The following is a 19,879-nucleotide window of genomic DNA, read 5'->3' as shown; positions in this document are numbered from 1 at the left end:
CTGCCAGACCCTACGTTAATTTTGAAATGCAGAGTTGAGGGGGGAAGAGACAGACAGAGGTCTTCTATCTGCTGGCTGCAACCAGGCGCTTCTTCCAGGTCTCCCACGTGGGTGCAGGGGCCCAAGCACTTGGGCCATCTTCCGTTGCTTTCCCAGGTGCATTAGCAGGGAGCTGGATCGGAAGTGGAGCAGCCGGGACTCGAGCCAGTGCCCATATGGGACGCCAGTGCTGCAGACAGCGGATTAACCCACTGTGCCACAGCGCCAGCCCCTAAAGCAGTGTTTAAAGCAACCGACCACACACAGCTCGTACTCAAATCTAGCAGCGTCGGTTGTAGCACCCGGCCTCACCCCTGCCCCGTGTCTGCCAAGTGAGGAAGGACAGGCACAGTGTGGGAGACGTGGTGTAGCTACACACTGCAGCATCGTTTGGTGACAAAAAGGAATTAATGCCTGGCCCGGGTGAGACCGGTGCGCATGGGGATGATGTACTCGGTAAAGCCACAGACGTCCTCCTGCTCCTGTGTGACCGGGTCCGCACGGGACACCCCCGCAGGCAGAGCCGCGGTGACAGCGGGAGGGCGACAGCTGAGAGACTCGGGGCTTCTCTTTGGGGTGAGAAAAATGTTCTGAAATTAGCGGTGGGATGTTGCAGTTTCTCTGATGGAGTAAAGACAGCCGAATGGTGGGGTTCGGATGAGCGTGGTGCTGGAGCGTGGGTCCCAGAGGCGGCGGAAGTGATGGCGGTCCCCGCCCCACGGCGCTGCTGTGCGCCTGTGGAAACAGCGCCTGCAGATCCAGTCATCGGGACCTGAAGTTTTGTGGGGGACCCTGCGACCCTGCTCGCTTCCAGTTCCTCTTGTGATCTGTAACTCTTAAATCTCTTTGGAGCACACACACTCAGTGCTCGATATTTACTTATTTATTTACTTGCTTATGTATTTGAAAGCCAGAGTTACAGAGAGAAAGAGACAGAGAGAAACCTTCTACCTGCCGGCTCACTCATTCCCCAAATGGCCACGATGGCTGTAGCTTGCCTGGCCCGAAGCCAGGAGCCAGAGAACTTCTTCTGCACCTCCCATGAGGGTGCAGGGACCTAAGGACTTGGGCCATCCTCTACTGCTTTCCCAGGCCATAGCAGAGAGCGGGATTGGAAGTGGAGCAGCCAGGATATGAACCAGTGCCCATATGGGATGCGGGCACTGCAGGAAGCCGCTTTACCCGCTATGCCACGGCGCCGGCCCCCAGCATTCGATATTTAAATGTCACTGTGTGGACTGTTTCTCCCGTGTCCGTGCGAGAGAAGGCGGCTGCTGACCGCGGATGTCTTGTCCCCTTTCTAGAACTTCCATGACGGGCGGAAGGCACAGCAGCACATAGAGACCTGCTGGAAGCAGCTCGAGGCAGTAAGTGGACAGCAGCCCGCGAACGTGTGCGTGGGCCTTCCCGTTGGCACTCAGTTTACGCTTGATCCGATCGCGGGCGGACGGGACACGCCGCCGCCGTGACGGTTCTCTCCCAGTTGGGCGTAATTTGTCCCTGGAACCGCCGTGCCGGCTCGAGTGTGGCCGCTCTGGTGGCCGCGAGCGCAGGCTTTAACGTCACTCCTGAGAGGCCACCTGGCCGACGGGCTCGTGGAGGGTGGGCTTGGGGTGCAGCCAGACCCCTTGCTTGGCGTGGGCGCCTCGGGCCTCCGTCGGCAACGCCCCCTCCCCTGCCTTGCAGAGCAAGAGGCGGTTTGAGCGTGACTGCAAAGAGGCCGACCGAGCCCAGCAGTACTTCGAGAAGATGGACGCCGACATCAACGTCACCAAGGCCGACGTGGAGAAGGTGAGGTGCGGCCGAGAGCGCCTCCGGCCTCCGTGTGTGTGTGTGTGTGTGTGTGTGTGCGCGCGCGCGCACCGGGCCCCGGCCCCGGGGACGCACACACTCGGACCTCCGCGGGCGCTTTGGCGCTAGGATGCGGGGAGTGCATTGCCGGGGGTGGGGGTGGTCTCACGAGCTGTGCCGCTCTCTTCACGGCTCTTCAAAGCAAAGTGCGTTTCTGGAGCGTCAGGGCGGGCGGCCGAGCGCCCCTGGATGCGCCTGGCCACTCGGAATGCCGCTGGAACCCGACGGAGGGTCCTCATCCTATCTCACAGGCAGCAGTGGCTGGAGGCCGCCCGCGGCTCGGGGCAGCAGTGGCTGGAGGCCGCCCGCGGCTCGGGGCAGCAGTGGCTGGAGGCCGCCCGCGGCTCACATGTCAGAGCCCCCGCAGACGCTGCTGTGCCATGGGCTTGGACTGGCGCTGTTTCTCCGGAGCGGCTAGAGCTGTGGTGAGGCTGGTGCCGGCTCCTCCCAGGGCCCGGTGCGTGCCCTTTCGGTGGAAGTCACCGCCGCCCACGGCTGTCGGCCCTTGCACGGCCTCGCCCTGCTGCTCTCCTGGCCATGTTCACTGGAGATGATTTTGGGAGGGAAGTAGCAGGCACTCAGTTCTGCTCAGCCCCCTCCTCAAGACTCAGTGTGTTCTCTGGAATTACTTAATATGTGAGCATACGTGTTCTGGGGCCAGCGTTGTGCCCCTGGGAACACCGGCAGCCCACAACGCAGCGCCAGTTCAGGTCCCGGCTGCTCCACTTGCGATCGGCTCCCTGCCGATGGCCTGGGGAAGCGCAAAAGATGGCACAGGTGCTTGGGCCCTGCCACCCGTGGGAGACCTGCAAGAAGCTCCTTGGCTTTGGCCTGGCCCGGCCTTGGCTGTTGTGGGCTTTGAGGGAGTGAACCAGCGGACGGAGGGTTGACCTCTGCGTGTGTGTCCGTGACTCTGCCTTTCAAATAAATAAATAAATCTTTACAAAAAAGAGTAAGTTGGGGCAGGCCTTCCACCCGCTGGTTCACTCCCCAAATTTCTGCAATAGCCAGGGCCGAAGCCAGGAGCCAGGAGCTTCTTCCAGGTCTCCCACGCGGGCGCAGGGGCCCAAGGACCTGGGCCATCTTCTACTGCTTTCCCAGGCCACAGCAGAGAGCTGGATCAGAAGTGGAGCAGCCGGGACTCGAATAGGCACCCACATGGGATGCGGGTGCTGCAGACCAGGGCTTTAACCTGCTGTGCCACAGCGATCCAGTTTTTTCTGTCTGCTCCTCGGTCGATCCTGGTGGGTTGCGTTTTTGTGATTCTGAATCCACTGTGTCAGGAATTCTCAAACTGATCAGCAGTGAGTCGCCCGTAACACGCTCCACGGTAATTCTCGCCACACTTTTGTGGCGTCCTGGCTGTTTACCCGCAAGGTTGGTTGTTTGTCATCTATTTGCTGTATCAGTTCCGTTCCCGTTGCTGTTTACTACTGTGTAACCGCGTGGCTGCGCGTAGTTACGGCTGCACACAGAGGCATTTCTCTATCAGTCCTTGCTGGCATCTTCTGTGGGTGTCGCTCTGTTTGCTCCTCTCTCCCCTTGCATTGCGCTGAGTCCCAGAGTCCTTGGGCTCCCTCCTGGGAGACGTAGGGTCCCTGGGAGCATTCGCTTCCGAGAGAGGCTGCGTCCATCCGAGTGAACAGCGGGGTGTGGCGTTCTGCATCAATCCCTTGTCTTAAGGCAGTGGCGGCACCTTGCCCGGGTTTGGGTTCATTCTGCCGGCCCCACCAACCTGCCCTCCCCAGACCTCGTAGTCGTGCCGGAAGCCTGCAGTTTTGTGGATTTCCCTACTCTTAGTTATGCTCTCCACGATGGAGCCGGGGCTCACTGTCATGAGAGCGTGGACCCAGGATTGCTTCCAGAATGTTCTGTGGTAGCTGACGTTCGGAGCCAAGTACGGCTTGTGGGCTGTCCGGGGGGCAGGCGTTACTGGGATCGCACCCAAGCTGGGAGATCCATGAGTCTGGGTTCGCACCGTGAGCCTTGGGTCTGCGTGATTCTGTGAGTTCAGGCTCCCGTGGCCCAGTGATCTCCAAGAGGACTTTCCCCCGCCCCCGAGGTCCGATCCCGAGCAGGGACCTGCAGTGCGGCCGCCGGACGTCCGTGTTCCGCTCAGCCCACTTGCTGCTAGCCGCTTGAGTACTTCCAAAAATGCGGTGCTGGGCTTTGTTGTCTTTTTTTCCTCATTGTTTCTTCCCTGAGCGTCCTGTTTGCTCCCTCCACGGCGTCGCGGGTGGCATCACAGCCAGGGAAGCTGGTGGAGCGGCGTCTGGATGTGGGAGCTCCCGAGTTCCTTTGCTTTCAGTGTGACCTGACACTGCGATTCCCCACGCACAGCAGTTTGGCTGTTCCCCCCGCTCCTAACTGTATTGCCCGGGGAGCCGTGTGCCAGCACCAGGCTGAGTCGAGGCAGTGTTTTCACTCTTAGCGTTGCCTAGTGTTAATTTCATGTTGTGTGATTTCTTTTATTTTGCAAATATGTTCAAAGAAGTCAAACTTTTTTCTTAAAAAAAAAAAAGATTGAGAGCCGGCGAGGTGGCGTAGCAGGTTAAAGCCCTCGCCTGCAGCACCAGTATCCCACCTGGGCGCCAATTTGAGTCCTGGCTGCTCCTCTTCCTGTCCAACTCTCTGCTGTGGCCTGGGAAAGCAGTGGAGGATGGCCCAGGTCCTTGGGCCCCTGTACCCACGTTGGAGACCCAGAGGAAGCTCCTGGCTCCTGTCTTCGGATCAGCTCAGCTCTGGCCATTACAGTCATTTGGGGAGTGAACCAGCAGAATGGAAGACCGACCGATCTCTCTCTCTCTCTCTCTCTCTCTCTCTCTCTCTCTCCTTCTCTCTGTGTGTAACTCTGACTTTCAAATAAATAAAATAATTCTTAAAAAAAGATCTATTTATTTATTTGAAAGGCAGAGTTAGAGAAACAGAGTTGGGGGGGGAGAGGTCTGGGGCCGGAACAGTGGCACAGTGGGTTAATGCCCTTGCCTGAAGCGCCAGCATCCCATATGGGCGCCGCTTCTAGTCCCAGCTGCTCCTCTTCCCATCCAGCTCTCTGCTGTGGCCTAGGAAAGCAGTGGAAGATGGCCCAGGCCCTTTGGCCCCTGCACCCATGTGGGAGGCCAGGAGTGAGCTCCTGGCTCCTGGCTTTGGATCGGCACAGCTCCAGCCGTTGCAGCTGGTTGGGGAGTGAACCATCGGATGGAGGATTTCTCTCTTTCTCTCTGCCTCTCCTTCTCTCTCTGTGTAACTCTGACTTTCAAATAAAATAAATAAATCTTTAAAAAAAAAAAAAAAAAAAAAGGAAAGAGGTCTTCCATCTGCTGGTTCACCCCCCAGATGGCCACAACAGCCAGAGCGAGGCCAGGCTGAAGCCAGGAGTTTCACCCGGGTCTCCCACGCGGGTGCAGGGGCCCAAGCACTTGGGCCATCTTCTGCTGCCTTCCCAGAGGCATCAGCAGGGAGCTGGATGGGAAGTGAAGCAGCCGGGACTTGAACCTGTGCACCTGTGCTCATGCGATGCTGGAATCACAGGCAGTGGCACAGCCTGCTGCAGCATCAGAGGGATGCGGGACCTCGTGGCGTGGAGGTCAGCTGCGTGGGTGAGGGGCCGGTGGGTGCTGTGGCACTGGTCATCCGTGCAGGCTGCAGCTGAGCGCAGCCTGTGCTGAAGGTGGTGGAGGTCAGGTCCTCCCAGCCGGCTTGGTTACACCGAGCGCTCGGGACAGCCGGGAACCTGGGACAGTCCAGTCGTTGGGAAATTCTAGCGGGATCGTGTCTTCGTGGTCTGTTGCCTCTCCCGTCTGTCTCTGGCTTTGTTCAGCCCCGAAGCTGAGAAGGGTTCTCATCCATCCGTTTGCTCTGTGACTCACCTGTCCCCTGGCCACCCGCAGGGCCGCGGATGGAGAATCACTGGTGTTCGGCTTTGAGGAATTTGCCTTCCGTTTTTTTCCCCTGCCGCCGCGTTTGCCGTGTTGTGAAATCTCCCGTGTGCCCCTAAGCACCTCTTGAGAGGCGGGCTGGTGACGACCTGGGGGTGGGCGTCTGCCTGTGCTGGGGGCCGGCCGTCTCCGAGTTCTGAGGATGCCACGGGGGCTCGCGTGGTGCTGGGGAGACAAAGGAGAAGGTTATCAAAATGACTGGAATGTGGACTAATGTTTCTGGACAGAGAGCGCAGTGTTTGGCAAATGCCTGCATCCAGCCGAGGGCACGCGCGGGCACTGAATCGTTCCCTTTCTGCCGCGCCCGCGCCCCGGGACCGCTGCCTCTGACATAATTTGCAAACGCAGAATGGGACATTGTCTCACGGAAACTGCAGCCCGCGGTCGCAAACAGCGCGGCTCAAGTTATGGTTTTTGAATTCCAGCTCGTCTGGGCCTTCAGCCGCCAGGGCTCGGTTTACAGGCGGTCGTCGGCCACGTGGGGTCACCGTGAGGCCTTCACCCAGGGCCCTCGCTGGGAGGATTCCCGGCACAGCGAGGGTCCCCGACCCCCGCTCCTGCGCCGCCCTGGGTCCTCGTTCTGTAACCCCGTGCGAGGAGACGTCCGGGAAGTCTCAGGAGAGCCCTGGTTCTGCGGGAGCCTGCGTGCCGGTTTTTCGGGCGGCGTTAGGGTCCCTGGAAGTGTTTGGCTCTGAATGTCTTTAGCTTTTTAAATCCTGAGCGGATGCCCTTCTGTGAGCAGCACAGGCCGTCCTGGGGCATTTGTGAGTTAAAGTAGAGCGCTAGGCCAGTATGTGATACAAGTTGACATTTCCTGGGCTTTTTAATTACCCTAGAGCTGTGCTTTAGTGTGTCATCGTCCTACCACGGACTACTGTGAAGGAGAAGCGACAGTAAGGGGTCGCTGTCAGCTTTCAGGGAGGAAGAAGGAGTTGACCGTGAATAGGGATCCTCAGGGTAACCAGCTCAGAGCACGAGTGACCCTGGCTGTTCCGGGAGGCTCCGTGTCCCTGGCTGTTCCGGGAGGCTCCTCGGGTCGGCGTGGGTGTCCGGGCCCGGAAGCAGGCCGGGTCCCCCCCCGCCCCGCGCCAGCTGAGCCGCGGAGTGTGGACTATTTTTACCATTTGTGGGAACGTCTCCGGCCAGTCGGCTACCTCGCCGCTCCGCATGCGAGGCGTGGTGCCGTTCCACGCTCGCTGCGCCACGGCCGTCACCACCAGGCTGACGTCTTTCCCGAACCCGCGAGCAGTCCTGAGCACGCCCCCGGCCTCCGTGTCGTAAAACGTCTGGCCCCGGCCGCCCGAGGGAACCGCTCACTGCGGCAACGGAGAAGACAATTAGATGAGAAGTGAACGGGGAAGTGCTCGGTCTGCTCGCGGGAGGGAAGTCAGTGCTGCGACTGCGGCTGCGGCTTAGTGTGTGAAACTTAAAAAGGCGGCTTTTTATTCAGAGCAAGAGAAGACGACGCAGAATTAGGGAGGGAGGGAGGGCGCGCCCAGCGCGGTTCTGCTGTCGCCGCTCTCACACCGGCGTCAGCGCCCAGCCAGAGCCGTGGAGGGCCCATTCACTCCCAGGGGGCAGCCGCCCGACAGCTCCGGGCTGTGCAGCACAGTCAGGGACGGACGGCAGCCAGGCGGCAGCGGTCACTCCCCCGCCCCAACCCGAGATGGACGTGGACCCCAGGATGTGTGAGTGAGCGTGTGTGTGTGCGTGTGTGTATATGTGGATGGGAGCACGTGTGTGTATGTATGTGTTTCTGTGTGAATGTGAGCATTGTGAATGTATGTATGTGAGTGCCTGCATGTGAACGTGAGTGTGTGTGCGCGCGAATGTGAGTACATGTGTGCATGTGTGTGAGTGTGAGTACATGTGTGCATGTGTGTGAGTACATGTGTGAATGTGCATGTATGAGTCCATGGGTGTGAGTGCATGGGTGTGAGTATGTATATGTATGTGTTTCTATGTGAATGTGAGTATTGTGACTGTATGTGTGAGTGCACGTGTGTGAACATGAGTACATGTGTGTGAGTGTGTATACATGAATGTGAGTACATGTGTGTTTGTATGTGTTTCTATGTGACTGAGTATGTGAGTGCGTGTGTGTGTGAGTGTGTGTATATGTGAATGTGAGTACATGTGTGCATGTGTGTGAGTACATGTGTGAATGTGAGTGTGTATGTGTGTGTGAGAGTGTGTGTCCTGGGGGAGGGAGGGTCATGGCTCCGACCACCTAGCACTTCCTGTGAGCCCCAGGCTGTGTTCGTGGCTTCCCCGTGGTGCCTCGTGGAATGTTTCCCTTTCACTGGTAGCCGCGGTCCGGCCAGGCCCAGGGCTCGGCCCTCATCCTGCCTCAACCACACAGGGGTGGGTTCGGGTCTCGTCCCCACCACTTCCTGACGGCAGGACACAAGCCTGGGCCCACTTCCTGTTTGTCACTGAGGCTGGGATGATGGGTGGCGAGGCCTCGGTGCAGCGTGTGGCCCAGTGGAGCCACAGCCTGGCAGCCGGCACTGCTGTCGTCCCAACCTTGCCTGTGCCCTGCTCCTCGGGCTGCATCGGGCGCTCCGTGCTCCGTTCTTGTCCGTGGATCTGCCCTTGATCAGTCGCGTGTTCTTGTCGATCTGCCTTCGATCAATCGCGTGTTCTTGTCGATCTGCCCTTGATCAGTCGCGTGTTCTTGTCGATCTGCCCTTGATCAATCGCGTGTTCTTGTCGATCTGCCGCTGATCGGTTTCGTGTTCTTGTCCATCTGCCGCTGATCGGTCGCGTGTTCCTCGAGCGTGCGAAGCGTCCAGGCCCTCACTGGGGGACTTACTGTCCAGGAATTCACACACCAGTCGGGTTGTGACCGGTCCCTTCCAGGAGGCCCTGTGAGCAAGCGACAGTGAGGCGGGGCGGCTGGGAAGGCTGAGCCAGCCGGAGTTGGACGGCTCCCCCACAGGAGCCCTGCGGAAGGGCGGCAGGTGGAGACGCGTCCACGGAGGGCGTCTCCCGGGGGCTGCAGCGGAAGGAGGCTGGGCAGAAACTGAGAGAGCAGAGGAGGGCAGGCAGCCGAGAGCTTGGTTCAGGGCACCGCAGTCAGACGCCGCTGGAGCCGGGCGGCCATCTGGACGAAGAGGCAGGGCGCAGCCGGGGGAGGAGGCTCAAAGCCACATGGTGAACGTGACCCTCCTGAATGCCACCACCAAACCTGTTCCTCCAGAGCTTTTTATTTATTTAGATTTATTTGATAGGTAGAGTTACAGAGAGAGGGGGAGAGGTCTTCCATCTGCTGGTTCACTCCTCAAATGGCCACAACAGCCAGGGCTGGGCCAGATCAGAGCCAGGAGCCAGGAGCCACATCCGGGTCTCCTGCATGGGTGCGGGGGCCCAAGCACTTGGGCCGTCCTCCACCGCTTCCCCAGGTGCATCAGCAGGGAGCTGGATCAGAGGCGGGGCAGCCGGGACTCAAACCAGCGCCCATGTGGGATGTGGGCGTCACAGCTTAACCCGCCACGCCACAGCCCGGCGCCAGCGACTGCGTCTGCAGCGTCAGGATTTCCTAGCGATTCCCATTGCTGCTTCTACTTCCGTCACCGTTTCAGACGTCCTGAGTCTCCTTCCCGCTGTTCTTCCCGCTCGCGTTCTCGTGGGGCCCGTCCTCCTCTGCCGTGGCTGCTCTCGGGCTGTCCCACTGTTTCCTCACTGGCCGACGATCATCTTTTATGTAGGAGCTTCTTCCCTGGCCTCCGGTGCCACGGGGCTGAGCTTCCTCCCCAGCCTCCGGTGCCACGGGGCTGAGCTTCCTCCCCGGCCTCCGGTGCCACGGGGCTGAGCTTCTTCCCCGGCCTCCCATGCCTCGGGGCTGAGCGTCTTCCCCGGCCTCCGGTGCCACGGGGCTGAGCTTCCTCCCCGGTCTCCCATGCCACGGGGCTGAGCTTCCTCCCCGGCCTCCCGTGCCACGGGGCTGAGCTTCTTCCCCGGCCTCCCATGCCACGGGGCTGAGCTTCCTCCCCGGTCTCCCATGCCACGGGGCTGAGCTTCCTCCCCGGTCTCCCATGCCACGGGGCTGAGCTTCCTCCCCGGCCTCCCGTGCCTCGGGGCTGAGCGTCTTCCCTGGCCTCCCGTGCCACGGGGCTGAGCTTCCTCCCCGGCCTCCCGTGCCACGGGGCTGAGCTTCTTCCCCGGCCTCCCGTGCCACGGGGCTGAGCGTCTTCCCTGGCCTCCCGTGCCACGGGGCTGAGCTTCCTCCCCGGCCTCCCGTGCCCCGGGGCTGAGCTTCCTCCCCGGCCTCCCGTGCCACGGGGCTGAGCCTCTTCCCCAGCCTCCCGTGCCACGGGGCTGAGCTTCCTCCCCGGCCTCCGGTGCCACGGGGCTGAGCCTCTTCCCCGGCCTCCCGTGCCACGGGGCTGAGCTTCCTCCCCGGCCTCCCGTGCCACGGGGCTGAGCTTCCTCCCCGGCCTCCGGTGCCTCGGGGCTGCGGAAGCGAACCCCGAAGCAAGCTGCAGCAGTTTCTGCCAGACCACCTGGAACTCATTCTTATGCTAATTTCCCGGCGGGGGACCGCGTGGGCCATCTGTGCAGCCCTCACAGAGCATTCCCTTCCCCACTGCGCCCACGGCCCAGGACCCGCACGGCCTTCTCCCTCTGGTCCCCGACGTGCAGCGAGGAGGAAGCCTCCCTCACTCTGGACCTCACGGGCAGGGCCTTGGTGCCCACCCGACCCTCGGCGAGGCATCTGGCGACTCAGAGCCCCGGGCGTTCTGGCCCAGGGCAGGTGCGCTGTTGGTCTTCGGGCCGTGGCAGCCGTCTCTCTAGAGCTGCCCTGCACGGCCCTGGCCGCATTCCTGTCCTTGCCAGTGCACTCCGTGGCTGCCCGGCCGTTAGCATTCAGCCGGCGTGCAGGCTGAAGGTCCGCACCGCAGGGACCCTGTTCCGGGGGAGGCTGTTTATTAACGAGACCAGGGAAGAGGGAGTCCATCTCAACCCCACTGTATCGAAGACCGCATCGGCTGCCAGTGACCCTGCGTGAGACACCAGGGAGGGGCTGGTCCCTGATGGATGCCGGAGCCGGATCTCTGGGTTCATCCCCGCCTGTCTGTGCCAGCCTGCTTGGGCCTGTGCCACCGTCCAGATGAACGGGCGCCAGCGCTCGCTGCCTCTCTGTTAGCTCCCCTTGGGTGAACGGATCCTGAACGTCTCCCCTGAACCGAGGCCTGGGGCAGAGCCTTCTCCAGGGCTGCTTAGCGAGCGAACGGCCGAGCCCCATCGAGATTCGGTCTCCGGTGCTGTCTCTCCTTACTCTCTTCTTCTGTTGCAGGGACTGTGCGCCCGGGGAACCCCCCGGGGCTGGAAAGTTGTAAGAGTATTAAAAAAAAAGTCAGGAAATTGCTGGAATATTTGGAGCATATTTCTTTGGTTAACTTATTTTGAGGCTTTTCTCTGTTTTGTATTTTAGCTGCCCTTGTAATTGATCAAAGACAGACTCGTTGTTTTGGCAAGAGGCCCCGGCCTGGGAGTCTCGACCAGAACCCACAGCGCTCTGCCTGCGTAGGGGTTTTCAAGGCATTCTTAGCTTCGGACTTGGGGATGTCGGCAGTTGCAGCCGTTGGCCGGGAGATTGAAGCAGTAACACTTCACCGGCAGCTCGCTCCGCTCGGAGGGTCGTCTCAGTCTCTCTCTGTGTCAGTGTTCGTCCCAGGGCAGCCGCTTCCCAGAGCAGTGTTTTTGACTGGGTCTCGAGGCAGCCAAACCTCTTCCGCCCATCCCTGCTCTGGGAACTAGTGTTAGGACCTGCCTTCACCTTCCTGGCAAAATAAGATATTCCTTCCCAGCCCCTCTCCAGGAGTGGTGAGTGTTGAACTGGTCGTTTTTATTAAAGATTTATTTATTTATTTGAGAGAGGCAGAGAGAGAGAGAGAGAGAGAGAGAGGTCTTCCATCCGATGCTTCACTCCACAAATGGCCGCAATGGCCAGAGCTGCGCTGATCCGGAGCCAGGAGCTTCCTCCTGGTCTCCCATGCAGGTGCAGGGCCCCAAGGACTCGGGCCATCTTCTACTGCTTTCCCAGGCCACAGCAGGGAGCTGGATTGGAAGTGGAGCAGCCAGGACCTGAACAGGCACCCATATAGGATGCTGGCACTGCAGGCGTAGCTTTACCCACTGTGCCCCAGCGCCAGCCCCTCTCGCTCTGTTTCTCTCTCTCTCTCTCATTTGGTCTTATTCAGCCTTTCCATTAAAGTAAATTTTGAAAAAGAAAAACTGAGTGAAATCCGTTTTGCTCCAGATCCTTGACAAGTGCTGGGGAATCAGCGTGTCAGGTCGCGTTTGCAGGGTTCTCCACGCATTGCTGTTTGCTGAGCTGAATGACCTAGGGACAGGTGGGGGCCGTGTCGGCAGTGGGGCTGTCGCTGTCCCGCCTGTACGGTTCTGGAAGTGAGTTACAGCAAGCGGGTTTGTGTCACCGGGAGAAAGGTGGCCGGGTTGTTGGTGAGCAGGTTTGGTTTTGTGTATGCTGGCAATGGCTCCGGGAGAGAATCAGGCAGCCGGTGCCCTGCTGGGTTCCTGGCCCTGGGCCGGGGCCCATCTGCCTGCTCGGTGGAGCTGCCGCAGGGCCAGGCCTTGCACGGTGATTACACGCACCTCTGCAGAGTGCGACACGCAGAGTTCTCAGAGGCTGGGGCAGGGGGGACCGCACTCCCCGCACGCCCCGTTCCATCCTGCCGTCTCCGCCCACCGTTGTGGTGCAGTGAACCCTGAGTCTGGTTGCCGGAGCCGCGGTGCTGTCCGATGTCCCCCAAGGACTGGTGTCAGAGGTGGACGTCTGTGGTGTGCTGGACCCTTTGACAGAGGGACAGGTGGCTTTCCCGAACCTCTGGCCGCCGCGGTGTTACATAGTTTCTCATCTGAGGGACAGCAGTGTGCGCGATGCTGAGACACAAGCACACGTAAACATGGTCCCGGAAAATGCAGTTGGGGCTGGAGTGCCGGCGGGCAGTGATGCCGCCACCTGCAACCCCATGGGCGCCGGTTCGAGTCCCGGCCGCTCCACTTCCCATCCAGCTCCCTGCTGGTGCACCTGGCAAGAGCTCGGGGCCCCTGCGCCACAGGGGAGACGGGAGGAAGTTCCTGGCTGTGGCCTGCCTGTTGTGATTCCTTCCTGTAGCTCTGCCTTTCGGATCAACAAACAAATCCTGAGAGACAGAGAAAGGGGAGGAGAGAGGATGGAGTTAAAAGTTCATTTCACTGTAAAAAAAATTCTGACATCCATGCCTCAGTACTGTCCTGCTGCCTGTTTGCCATGGACCATGCATTGATTGCAAAACAATTTTTGTACCAAAATAAACTCATCTTCCAATTTTATTCCCCCCCCTAACTTTTTAAAGTGCTGTTGCGTAAATGGAACCGTCCGTGTCCACTCGTGTGGTTAAAACTCAAGCCACGGGCAGCCTTGGATGGAGACGGGAGGGTGCCGTGTGGTTAGCGAGCCCGTGTGCCCCGGCTGCTCCGCTGCCGGCCGCGGGACAGCCTGCAGAACTGTGCTTGCTCTCAGGTGTTCGGGGGGAAGGACGATTGGATTAGAGCACGATTTGGCCCCGTCCCTCGGAGTGGCTCACGGCGTCTGTCTAGACCCATCAGGACCCCCAACAGCGTCTCTGTCTAGACCCATCAGGACCCCCAACAGCGTCTCTGTCTAGACCCATCAGGACCTCCAGGTCGGGCTGCAGTGCCGCTCCTGCCACCCTGGCCCCCGGGGGTCCTCGCTAGGACTCCCCCAGAGTGAGGTCACTGCCTGCAGGCCACGTCCTCGCGCCCCCTTCCCGTCATCTGGGGGAGTCCCCAGGGGTTTGCCAAAGACATTCCCAGGTTGAAGCTCCGTCTTTCCGGTGGAGACCACAGAAGGCGTCCAGATCTCGTCCCCGGCGTCTGCGACTGCCAGCCGCGGGCGGCTGTGGCCGTTCTGGACTTTTTAGAATATTTTCTCTAAATTCTGCAAGTCTGACTCATCCGGAGCAAAACAAAACAAAGCAGGGCTCAGCACAGGTCTGCCCCGGGTGAGGCCGCCGTCCCAGGCACCTCCCTGCATTCTAAGACCGGGTGTGTGTGTGTGTGTGTGTGTGTGTGTCCGGGGTGTGTGTCGGGTGTGTGTGTGTGTGTGTGTCTGGGGTGTGTATGTATGTGTGTGTGTGTCCGGGGTGTTTGTCTCCGTTGAGTTAGGAGAAACCGCTCAGCCTCGGCCCTGGTTTAGAATGGAAACCCTGCCCCTCCGAGACCCCGGATGGGGAAGTGGGGGCGGGGGGCCTGCCTGGCCGTCAGCAGGTGAACCTCTGAGACACCTGCCACCCAGCAGGGCCTCGGGATGCGCCTCTGCAAGTGCTTGTGACGTCTTTCCTTCCCTGCATCTGTAGTCGTGAGTAACCGACGCGCCGCCAGCGTTAGAGGACTCTCCCATCGCGGTGGAAAAACAGACAGCCGCTCTCCCCATGGCAGCGTCTCGGCCCGAGGGCCAGCCGTCCTGGCGGTGTGTGAGTCCCCCGGTGCAGCCACAGCGAGCGCGTGCCTGTGGACGCGGTGGGCCTCGCCGGGCGACGTCCCGGGCCGAGAGCAGGCTGCCTGAGCAGGCCGTGCCCGCGGGAGCGCTGCCCGGTTGGTTTTCTGCTCGGCTGCCCTCCAGGCTGGAGCCGTGCGCCTTCTGCCTGACTCAGCTCTCCCACGGTTTAGGTCTGGCGGTCCTGAGCCGGGTCACAGGATCGCGGCGCATAAACAGGAAGAAGGCGATGGCGGGGATTCCGGGAAGTGGGAGGAAGGGGACCCCAGCCGCAGCCGCTTCCGAGCCGGGGGTGCCGGGGGTGCCGCGGTGCCGGCTCTGAGACTCTCTGGGGGAGGTTGGCGAGTGAAACGGAGAACGGCTTCTGTCAGGGACAGGGGAGCCAGATTCGAACTCACAGCCAAAACGATTTTATTCAAGAAGAAAAATAAACCACAGAGGTGGCCGACTGCTGGCTGGGTCTTGTGTACCCGGGGTGGGCCAAGGGTCGGCGCGGAGGGCAGTGGGGGGAGCCGAGGGAGGGGTGGGGCAGAGCTGGGCTCTGGGAAGGAGGCAGGGGTGAAGGGGTCAAGAGGATTTCACCTGCTTTCGGGCGAGGAGCTACCGTGGCCCAGGCCCGTGTCCTGGTTCTGCCGGCTGAGACGCGTGGGGGCTGGTGGGGCTTTCCCTGGGTTTCTGTGTGTCCAGAACAACTCAGTAAATGCAGAAGCTGTGGGTAATCCTAACGGGTCGGAGAGTCTGGGGTTGGACGCGTTGGAGGAACAGATGGGGTGTGGGGGCTGGGCAGGCCAAAGGGTGTGCGTGTGTGTGTGTGTGTGTGTGTGTCCAAAGGAGGTGGAGTTTTGAAGGTAGCTGGGGATTTTAATATTTTGGAGACTGGCCAAAGAGACCGAGCCGTGGACACCAGCAGGGGCGGAAGCCGAAGCAGATGGCCAGGGAGGGAGTTGCGGGGCCGCCGGCAGAGCCCGCGGGGCCACGAACAGGGGCTCCAACGCACCAGACCCTGCCCAGACCCTGCCGGCCCTGCGGGGTCCCCGCCCGGGGTGGGGTGCCAATCCCGCCACCTGCAGGAGCCCGCAAGGCGGAAAACCGGGTCAGGTCACCTGGGGAGTGGGCCGAGCCAGCGTCTGGGCCACCTATCCTGGGGCTGGCTGGCTGGCTGGTGCCGGTGGTCTCTGCCCCCCGTGACAGCGGTGCAGGGCGGTAAAGCAGTGTGCAGAGCACCCGGCCGCCTGGCTGGGGTCCTGCCCGGTCCGTGGCTCAGCGTGGGGACTCTGCCACCCACCCGGCACCGAGCCGAGCCTTGACCCGGTGGGGCTGGGCGTCCGGCGCGCTGCTTGGAGTGTCCGTGCGCTCGCTCCTCACGTCTTAGGCATGCGCTTGAGTTAGAAGAAACCGGTTTAAAAGGAGGCGCCATGCCCACCACTGCTTCAGAGGTTGCCAGAGGTCATGGAAAATGAAATTAAAAGACGGTTTTGATGCAAAGAACGTGTAAAACCCTGTTTATAAGGGGTCTTCAAAAAGTTCACGGAAATGTACATTAAAAGAAAAAGTGGGCGTGGATTTCAAAGCTTTTCTTGCACCAAAATTAATTTTCTGTCTTAATTCCATTTTCCACAGAGTCTTTGACGGGCCCACACAGAGTTTTAGACACGCCCCCGTAGACCTGTGGTCTAGGTCATAGGCTGTAGGTTAGACATAGGCTCCTTCCGAGCGCGAACCCTCTTGGGAATCGAGTAAACATAGTTATGGATTCTCCTCCCCCTCCTCAAAGAAAAGGCAGTGCGTGTGTGGAGAGGCGGGTGGGCACCCTGGTGTCAGAGTGGGCCCGGGAGGCCTGGGGGACGGGGCACTGGACAGTGCGCAGACCGGCGGGGTTTGCAGCAGGGTGGCATTCGCATTGCTTGCCCTAAGGAAATTCACATTCAAAACATCCCCTGCCCCAAAAAACCCCACTCACTAACGGCGGTCCCTTGGAGGGCAGCCCCGGGCTGACTCCTGCCCGGAGTGAGGGACCGTTGTGCCCGCAGGCCCGGCAGCAGGCGCAGGTGCGGCACCAGATGGCAGAGGACAGCAAAGCCGACTACTCCTCGGTCCTGCAGAAGTTCAACCAGGAGCAGCACGCGTACTACCACGCCCACATCCCCGGCATCTTCCAGGTGAGGCCGCGGCCCTCGCCCTGCCCGCGCGTCGTGTTCTAGATGCTTCTGCAGCCCCGGACGCCGCCGCCGCCGCCGCAGCCCGGGGGAGTGTCTCCGGAGCCGCCCGCTTTGCACGGGTCACCGTGTCCTCGCCAGGTGTGGAGCCGGGAGTCGCGGCCCAGGTCGCGGGAGGCAGAGCAGCTGCCGTAGACCCGCAGGTCTGAGCACCTGGACGTCTCCCCTTGGACTGCTTCATTCTGACAATTTTGGTTGTCAAAAATAGCACGAGGAAACCTACATATGCGGGGGGGTACTTGAAGAAGTTCATGGAGAAATGGAATTAAAAGAAGATATGTTTATTTTGGTGCAAAAAATGTTGAGGTCCATGCATAGTTTTTTTTTTTTAAGATTTATTTATTTATTTATTTGAAAGTCACAGTTACACACAGAGAGAAGCAGAGGCAGAGAGAGAGAGAGAGAGAGAGAGAGAGAGAGAGAGGTCTTCCATCTGCTGGTTCACTCCCGAGTTGGCCGCAACGGCCAGAGCTGCGCTGATCCGAAGCCAGGAGCCAGGAGCTTCCTCCAGGTCTCCCACACGGGTGCAGGGGCCCAAGCACTTGGCCATCCTCCACTGCTTTCCTGGGCCACAGCAGAGAGCTGGATCGGAAGCGGAGCAGCCAGGACTAGAACCAGCGCCCATATGGGATGCCGGCGCTGCAGGCGGTAGCTTAACCCGCTGCCCCACAGCTCCGCCCCCATGCAGTTTTTCCATGAACTTTTTGAATACCCTCCGGTGCATGGATTTCCACCGTTTCTGTGCCAGGACATTTTTGAGGTGCCCCGTACATATTCCCCTGCTTGGGAATCTTTCTACAAATGTGAGTCCGGTTACAGAAAACAACGATTCGCTTTTTGACATGCAGCCGCAGGCACGCTGGTTATGTCTCCGCCAGGGCCGAGTTGGAGCAGCCAAAGACAGTGCTTTCTGTTAGCTGTCACTTTAAAACTCCTGCGTGGGGCTGAGGCTCTGCCCGGTGGAGGCGTGGGAGGCACGCACCGGGCGGCCCCGCTGAGCCCCCGGCTTGCCCTGCCTCCAAGCCCGCCTCCTTCCTGGGGAGTTTCGGGAGGTCACGGTACCGCCAGGGAGCACCTTCCTGCCAGAAGGGTGGGACGCGTTGATTTCACACTAAGTCGGATTTTGCAGAAAATACAAGAGATGGAGGAGAGGCGGATCGTGCGGCTGGGGGAGTCCATGAAGATGTACGCCGAGGTGGACCGGCAGGTCATGCCCATCATCGGGAAGTGCCTGGACGGCATCGTGAAGGCAGCCGAGTCCATCGACCAGAAAAACGCAAGTATCGGCCCCGCGGCTGCGAACCGCCGAGCCCGCGCCTCCCTTCTGCCCTCCCTTCCCCCTCCCACGGCACGTGCCGGGGAGGCGCTGGGGTCCCAGGCGCCTTGCCGCTGGGGCAGCCCCGCTTGAGAGCCCTTTATGAAAACCTCTGGGTCTTGGACTTAGCTCTCTCACTTCCTTTTGCACAAAACATTTCGTCAGTGGTCACTGAGACGTTTCCGAATTAAAGTGTTTTCTTTTTTAAGTTTTATTTGAAAGGCAGAGTTACAGAGCGGGAGAGGCCGAGAGCGGTCTTCCATCTGCTGGTTCACTCCTCAGTTGGCCGCCACTGCTGGGGCTGCCCTAGGCTGGAGCCAGGAGCCAGGAGCTTCTTCCGGGTCTCCCACGTGGGTGCAGGGCCCAAGGACTTGGGCCATCCTCCACTGCTTTCCCAGGCACATTAGCAGGGAGCTGGATCAGAAGTGGAGCAGCCGGGACTCGAACCAGTGCTTGCCCCTGTCTGGGAAAATCTGACCGTCTAGATTTCGAGGATTTTCTCCCATCACGGGAACCCGCTTCTCTGTTACAACTGCTCATCCCCACCCCCACCCCCACGACCCCCGCACTGCTAGCCCAGGGCCTGGGCTTCCTCTTCCTCGCACCGTCAGCACTGCCGGCCCTGCCTCCTCCTGGTTCCCGGGACATCTCGCCGCCCGCCTGGGCTGGTCTCAGTCTCCTTTGTGGCTGCTTCCTCCTCCTCTCTTCCTCCGCAGGCCCCAGCCCTCGCCCGGTCTCGGCATTCGCTGTCCGCAGTAGGGGCCAGGCTCTCAGAGCGCCCCTCCCCGCCCACGCTGGCCCATCTACTGCACCTCTGGGCCTCGCTGTGGGCGTCCAGATTCACCTGCCGTGGGGTTTCCCGCCTGGATGACCGGCTGGCCCGTTTTCTGTCTCTGTCACAAAATACCTGGGGCTGAATACTTAGAAAGAGACAGCGTACGGGGCAGGCGTAACGTGGCGTAGCAGGTGAAATGCCAGCGAAGAGGCCGCGCCCCGCATCAAGCACCTGAGTCCATTCCTGGCTGCGGCTCCCGACTCTGCTTCCCGCCGAGGCAGGCCCTGGGAGGCCGCGGTGATGGCTCAAGTGGCTGCGGCCCTGCCACCCACGCCGGAGACCGGGTTGAGCTCTGGCTCCAGCCATTGTGTGCATTTGGGAAGTAAACCATTAGAGAAGAGCATTCTCTCTCTCTCTCTCTCTCTCTCTCTCTCTCTCTCTCTCCAGGACAAGACAAGAGGTTGCTTTAGCTCCAGGTTATGGAGGCTGAAAGCCCAGTAGCAGGCAGCCCCGTGTGGCCCTGCTGCGGGCCCTACTGACTCCTCACGCCATAGCACTGGTGTCCCTGCAGGGGTGTGTGCAAGGGGGAGGGAGCCTGCATTTGTCCCAGCCCAGCGGGCTGCCAGGGACCTGACCCCTCCAGCCTCCAGCTTAGCCACTGCGACCAGGCCCGCACACCAAGGCCTGGGGGGGACACTCGAGGGCCGTTTCTACGCCATGGCCCTGCCCCGCCCTCCCTGTGGCCCTCCCTCTCTGCACCCAGCCACAGGAATCCTCCCGACGCGTGTCAGTCTACAGCCCTGCAAATGTGCGGCACCTGGGACGGCCCCTCCCCCCAGGCCCCGCCCCCTGCCTCAGTGCCGATCCTGCCCTCCACAGAGAGCCTTGTCGTACGTGGAGCATGGCCGCCTCTGCCCAGGAGCGTCCAGGGACGCCTGTCTCCCTTGGCAGGAGCCAAAGTCACATGGGGTACAAAGCCCTGAGCTGGCCACAGAGCCCTGCCCACCCTATTTATCTCTGGCGCATCCCCTGTCCTCCGTGCCCTCCCCGACATCCTAGCCACAGTGGCCCCTGGACTTTCCTGAAAACTGCGGACCCCTCCTCCCAGCTCTTCTCTGCCTGGACCCCCCACCTTGTCTGCAGGGTCACCCCTCACCCCCTTGGGGTCTACTCGAGCGGCCGACTGCTTCATTCTGCTGGGTCTACTTTAAGGTCCTG

General features: G+C 60.6%; 1 protein-coding gene across 19 annotated transcripts in view; it reads left to right on the top strand.

Annotated features, from left to right (window-relative positions):
- The window catches only part of FNBP1 (formin binding protein 1), a 121,888-nt gene that overhangs the window by 76,418 nt on the left and 25,591 nt on the right, over window positions 1-19,879 (top strand). For 18 of the 19 annotated variants that reach the window (XM_070057987.2, XM_070057982.2, XM_089321304.1 and 15 more), the window contains exons 5-8: window positions 1,344-1,406; window positions 1,726-1,830; window positions 16,386-16,514; window positions 17,701-17,847. In XM_070057987.2, coding sequence (XP_069914088.1) covers window positions 1,344-1,406; window positions 1,726-1,830; window positions 16,386-16,514; window positions 17,701-17,847 — 444 coding nt within the window. Of the gene's footprint in view, window positions 1-1,343; window positions 1,407-1,725; window positions 1,831-14,022; window positions 14,218-16,385; window positions 16,515-17,700; window positions 17,848-19,879 lie in introns of those variants that run through there. The other variant, XM_089321349.1, reaches the window with a different exon arrangement.

The sequence above is a fragment of the Oryctolagus cuniculus genome, chromosome 1, assembly GCF_051225735.1.
Source record: "Oryctolagus cuniculus isolate XC-2025 breed Fujian yellow rabbit chromosome 1, ASM5122573v1, whole genome shotgun sequence".
NCBI classification, from domain to species: Eukaryota; Metazoa; Chordata; class Mammalia; order Lagomorpha; family Leporidae; genus Oryctolagus; species Oryctolagus cuniculus.
This window is presented reverse-complemented; position numbering and strand designations above follow the sequence as displayed.